The sequence below is a fragment of the Elaeis guineensis genome, chromosome 4 (assembly GCF_000442705.2).
Source record: "Elaeis guineensis isolate ETL-2024a chromosome 4, EG11, whole genome shotgun sequence".
Lineage (NCBI taxonomy): Eukaryota > Viridiplantae > Streptophyta > Magnoliopsida > Arecales > Arecaceae > Elaeis > Elaeis guineensis.
The window spans coordinates 139,490,419-139,496,606 of NC_025996.2; the positions used below are offsets into that span (position 1 = coordinate 139,490,419).

A 6,188-nucleotide genomic window follows, 5' to 3' on the forward strand; every position below is an offset into this window, starting at 1 on the left:
AAAGTCACTAATGAGTGAGCAGACATCCATGTGTCTTCTCGTGTTGGTCACAATTAGTATTGGTTGTTCTCTAACAACCACTTGCACTCTCGCTCTAATATCCTTATACTGCAGATTCAAGACTCATCTACCCGAAAGAAGCGATTTGTGCACCAGTCTATCCGAATCAATCACTATCTCCATGATGATCCTATGATCGGGAGCAATTTAGGAATTAACCATCAATGATACATGCCTCAAATTCTTAACTCTTTGAAAATGTGTATCATCATCTTATTAATCTCTTGGACGACTCATGGATATATATACAATATGAATGGAAATCAACTGTCTGTCAAGCATAAAATCATGTCCTAAAAATATGATATGCATCAGTCAAGATTGGCTTCTAGGATATATATCTAATAATTTTTCACTTGCACTAAAGCCAATTTATCATACACCTAAGTCCCATCTTTTCTAGATAGGTCACAATTCCGAGAGGCTCACTTCACCGTCCACTCCAACATCCCGGTGCAAGATGGATTCTCGCACCAACATATATTCCTATAGCATGACTTCCCATGTTCATCTGCATATTCAGTAGGAATAGATCAATTTTTTGGTCTACTGTGCCTAGTTTATTCATGTTGGCAAACAGAAAAGAAAAAAATTGAAAATAATTAAAAGAAGCCCCATGCTAAAGTAAATAATAGAAGTAAAATAAATTTATAATTTTTTATTATTTTTTGTGACTAGATCACGTTACATGCCAACATTTGGTAAAAATGAGTCCCGACCAATGAAATTTCATTCTCAACAAAAATTCTAGGCGGCGGAGACCCCAACAATAAGAACAACAATAATAACTTATAGTGTGCTGTCATGCCCATTATAACAAGAGCAAAAATATGATGAGAAAAAGCTATCATAAGATATTATTTAGATTCATGGATCTTTTATAAATAGTCAAAATCTTCTCAGCATGTAACCAATCCCCCTTTACATGCTTGAGAAAATAATATAACAAATCATGGTGTGCTAAACATTAACCATGCCAATGTGCACGGCAGACCTTCCAAAGTCACCAACGCCACTTGCTTGGGCCTTGCTTCCACATTTGGAGAAATTATTAGGTTGATCCTAAGGTAAAATCACTCTAGGTCAATTCATTTCATCCTACGGTGTAATTATCAGGTGGATTCATTTCACGTATTGAGGGAGGGACGGTATGTTTTAAATTGCATGTAGCGGACTTTTGTATGTGGGGTTTGCGTGATGGTCCTTTTGCAGAGGGTGGATCCTGTGGTCCATGCAAGAAGCACAAGTGGATGCGCATGCAGCACGCTATAAACCCATTAAGGATCCGACCCGTTAGCAGCCGTAGCTATTACTTCATGACCCATTCCATTCTCCCTGACCTTCTCCCTAGTCCACACTCCAATTAAAAACAAAAAACAAAGTCTATATTCAGAAGAACCGGCGGTCATTTGTCCGTGATTCATACTCAAACTAATGTGAGTGGGGTTCTTAGTCCCCCCTCCTCCATTTTTGACCCGACTAACTTTAAACCGTTAGGACCATGATTCCCACTTCCCAGGCCGGCATCTGCACCTACCACTTCTCGCTCTCCCTTGGCCAACACTAAAATCAATCGAGCCTCCACTCGACGCCTGCCACGTCCTTTTCTCTCCATCTACACGAGATTTAGAGTCCACGCGTCATTCTTTGCGTCGTCATCGCCGAGTTGCTCCTCCTGGTAGCGTATCTGACCTGTTAGTTCAACGGTCATCGAGCGAGACCGGCGGAGCGGTCCACTCCGACGCCTGCTCTGCTCCTCCTATAAATAGATGCTCCCTTCCTCTCTCCTATTCCACTTTCACGGGAAACCTAGATCTCCTAGCCGGAACCCTAATTCTTCCCATGGCCGCCACTCTCCTCCTCCTATCGGTCCCATTCTTCTCTCTATCCGCCATCGCCGTCGCCCTGGCCTTCCTCGTCCGGCCCCGGCCTGTCCGGATCCCCGTCAAGGGGCGGCATGTCTTCATCACCGGCGGATCGAGTGGCATCGGGCTCGCCCTTGCCCGCCGGGCCGCCGCGGAGGGCGCCCGCGTCTCCATCCTCGCCCGCAGCGCCGCCCGCCTCAATGAGGCCCGCGAGGCCATCCGCCTCGCAACCGGGGTCGACGTCGCTGTCTTCAGCGCCGATGTCCGCGACGCCGAGGCCGTCGCCCGGGCAGTGGAGGCCGCGGGGCCTATTGATTTGCTGGTGTGCAACCACGGCGTGTTCACGCCCCAGGAGCTGGAGCACCAGGACCTCGAGGATGTGCGGTTCATGGTGGACGTTAACCTCATGGGGACTTTTCACCTCATTAAGGCTGCTCTCCCAGCCATGAAGCAGAGGGCAAGGGCCACCAAGCTTCCTGCCTCCATTTCCATCATGTCCTCCCAGGCCGGCCAGGTATAGAGTCTCTTATAAAGTTCGAATTTATTCACCCTTTTTATGCTTTTCATGTTTACTTCATGGATTATTCTTGTGAAAGATTCACATTTTTTCTCAATATTTTTGGTTGTGAACATATTTGATTGGTATCTACCATGTCATTGGCTGCTATCACTGGTTTGGTTGTAGTTTCTCAGAAAGTTCGAATCTTCCCCCGTTTTTATGCATCTCTTGATATTTTAATGGATTTCTTTTCCCTGAAATTTCTTGTTTGGGTTTTCTCATATTGAAAATTTTGTTTAGCGTTCGATTCTAACTACGTATTTCACTGGTACATAGTCTCTCATGAAGTTTGCATTTTTCTTCCCATAAATTTGATTGTCACTATATGTGATTGGCATGCATTTTGTCATTGATTACTACCATTGATTGGTATCTGGTCTCTAAATATTTGATTATGACTATATGTGATTTGTATGCTGTCAGTGATTGATTGCTATCGTCGATTGGTATATCTGGTCTCTAAAATGATTTTGTACATGCTTTCATGTATTATGTTTGTCAGTTTTCTTTTCTTCAATCTTCCAGTGTAGTTATGTATTTGATAAATGAACTAGGCTTCCAAATGTTTTTATCAACTTTTCCCTTCTTGGCATGAATCCAAGTACTTGACATTGAAGATTTCATGAAAAGTATGACTTTTTATCCCATACTTGCTATTGTTTCTGGTAATTCATAAAGTGTTTGGGAATATTTATTTCCTTGAAATTGATCAAAATTTGAAATTTCCTGAAATTTTAGTGTGACTATTATGGTGATTGGGGCAACAAAATTTGACATAGGATTAAATCAACTTAGTTGTGAAAACTACTCATCAGGAATGTTAGTACATATAGCTTAAAGTTGTAAATTTGTAATGAACTGTGACTTGATTGGAATTTTTTGTTTTTAGGTGGGGGTTTATGGTTACACAGCTTACTCTGCAAGCAAATTTGCTCTCCGTGGCTTAGGTGAAGCTCTGCAGCATGAAGTTATAGGTGACAACATCCATGTGTCACTGATATTTCCTCCTGATACAGAGACCCCAGGTTTTGCTGAAGGTATGTAATATGCCTCGAGTCTGTTGCTATCTTCAGTGGTTCCTTGCTGCTGGAGAAAGGCATACTGAAACTTACTTTGCTAATTGAACTAGAACTACATTTCCAATTATTCCTTTGAATCTGCTATAAGAGTTTGGAGTTCATTTGGTAAACTATGAAGAAACATAATTATAACCATCGGGTTTTATCCCAAGTCCCAACTCCCCATCTGATTTATATATCCCTCTTTTTGCTAGAATTATAAATCCCTCTTCGCCAATTATTCCTATTAAGGGCTACCTAAAGTGTAGTTTGAAATACCTTCTCATAACTTGCAACTACTTTATCCTAGGTATTATTCCTATTAACCCTCCCACCTGAAAACTAAGCATGTTTCTCTTACGAGGTTGCTGCATTTTTCTAAAGATTTAATGTGCCGAAAAATGTAGATGAGCTCACTATAATTTCTGCTGGTGCTTTTTTAATAGCAGTGTAGCTATTATTCTCCTCAAACATGTAGTTATTGTTATAAATGCCAAAAGAAAATTTCCTAGTCAATACTTTTCTGCATTGCCTCATTATAATATTCACATGCAGTTCTTCAGGCTATTTTTCTTTGTTGTATCATTTATAATCACTAATGCCAATTATTTATCTTCTGTTATCTATATTTGTTATATAGACATCTCTGCATGTCATCTGACTCAATTGTGTTTTAATTCATTGGCATAATTACATATTTCACTCTAGAATATTGTTCCAGCTATGTTCATTAGACATTCTCTAGAAATCCTAAATTCCAATTTTTTTCGTTTATTCTTCAAGTTTAGGTAGGTATCCAAGGGGAATACAAGTAGGGCCTCTTTAGTTTTCTATATCTAAGTTCGGCTTAGGAATTCATGGTAAAGGAATTTATCAGGAGGAATAAAAAGTTCAAAAAGTGATAGGAGCTCTATTAATGACTTACCTTGCTAGTCAAGGTAAGCTATCTTGATATCAGGCCCCATACTAGGACCATCTTGTTACTCTGTCGATACACCTGATACAGGAGATATTTCACTTACTGAGCATCATGCTGTCCGATTCGGTTTGGTATGGCTAACTTGTTGCCTGTCTAATGCACTTCAGTCATGATTGCTATTCTAAGCCTATGTTCTCATTTTTAATTTTTAATTTTTTAGCTTCATTTATAGAGACATTAGGAGTTTGTGACTATATGTTTAGAAATTGCGGTCAACAAACATCTTCTGTGCTTCTTGAGAATTAGTATGTTGTACAAAATGGCAAATGCATAATTTACTATCTTACACCTTGAAAAAGAAGGAGACAATACATATCTAGTTGTAAATAGCTGTATAAGAAGGCCAAGCCTTGAATTGAAAGCTTAACCCACTTTGCAGAGAGGTTTAAAGCATCAGTTGGTGGAGGTGATTGATAGTATTAATGAAAGTCTGATAAAGGTATTCTATGATTAGATGGGATAAGAATTGTTTCTAATGGTTAAGTTCTGCTTATCTCTGTTCCTTCTAAATTCTGCTCAACAATCAGATGTCATTTTTAAGCAAGAGTTGTCCTCTGATGTTGGTAGACTATGAGTCAGCATTAACCAGCTTGCTAAATTTATGTACTTTTGCAAGCTGTCTTTAATGCTAGTAACTTTCATTTTGCATGAAAGCTTAATGCCATTTTTTACAAAATGTGTAGTGCATTATGTCTGATTAATTTTTATAGCTGTGAATAGAAAGATGGTTTTCATGTTGCATTGCAATGACAAGCTTACCGAATACAGAGCACAAGAGAAGACCAGAGCTCACCAATATTATAGCTGGATCTTCTGGTGGAATGAAGGCTGATGATGTTGCTCAAAAAGCTATGGATGGTATCAAAACTGGAACATTTATTGTTCCATGCAACTTTGAGGGAACTATGCTATCAATCGCGACAGCTGGTTTGTCCCCACAAAGGTCATATCGGATGGCATTTGTCGAGGTGTTTGGTGCCGGTTTCATGCGCTTTATGGGTCTTTGTTTCCAATGGAATTGGTTTAGCACCATAGAAAATTGGCATGCCAAAAAGAAAAGCATGTAAAAAACAACAATTTTCAAAATGTGTCCAACGTTCTGTTGTTTATATGCTGTTTTCTTGCATGTATTCAATAATGACAATAAATTGGTTCTTTCCCAAAGTTTCTTGTCTTATTCATGACAACATGAATGAAAAATTTTATGTATTCAACCAGGCTTCTTTATAGCACCAATGTCCAAATTAAAAGAACTTGGAAGATCTAAATTTGGTGTCCTTGAAGCGAGTAGAATAAAATAGCATTTATGGGTTGAACAATTGTGATTTCCATCAAAGTTGGATATAAAATTCTGTTTGTTTTAATTTGTCACAAAAATTTTGCTTAGATATTAAAGCCACAAATTCAGCATCCTGGAGCTATCGTGTTGTTTGTTTTAACTAGAATGAATTACATAGTCTATTACTACTACATCAAATGACTTGAGCACCATCAAAGTCCAACATAAAGAAACACAATATGGAGTGTCTAATCGAGGAAGATCATCAGACTCAATATAGGCTACTCTGGTCACTATGATGGAAGCTGAATATGGTTTAAGAGTAAAATCTACTATATCGAGAAACTGAATCATGTACTAAAATTCTGACATCCAAATTTGCCATACG

General features: G+C 39.2%; 1 protein-coding gene across 1 annotated transcript; it reads left to right on the forward strand.

Annotated features, from left to right (window-relative positions):
* The first annotated feature begins 1,697 nt into the window (after nucleotides 1–1,697).
* LOC105060816 (3-dehydrosphinganine reductase TSC10A) lies at nucleotides 1,698–5,735 on the forward strand. Its single transcript, XM_010944648.4, has 3 exons — nucleotides 1,698–2,439; nucleotides 3,374–3,521; nucleotides 5,290–5,735. The coding sequence occupies exons 1-3, from the start codon at nucleotides 1,903–1,905 to the stop codon at nucleotides 5,586–5,588; spliced, it is 984 nt and encodes a 327-aa protein (XP_010942950.2). The 5' UTR covers nucleotides 1,698–1,902; the 3' UTR covers nucleotides 5,589–5,735.
* The last annotated feature ends 453 nt before the right edge of the window (nucleotides 5,736–6,188 follow it).

Coding starts and splice junctions, on each gene's coding strand:
- LOC105060816 (XM_010944648.4), top strand. CDS start 1,903: ATGGCCGCCACTCTCCTCCTCCTATCGGTCCCATTCTTCTCTCTATCC. Junction 2,440..3,373: donor TGTCCTCCCAGGCCGGCCAG/GTATAGAGTCTC, acceptor TTTTGTTTTTAG/GTGGGGGTTTATGGTTACAC. Junction 3,522..5,289: donor GACCCCAGGTTTTGCTGAAG/GTATGTAATATG, acceptor TACCGAATACAG/AGCACAAGAGAAGACCAGAG.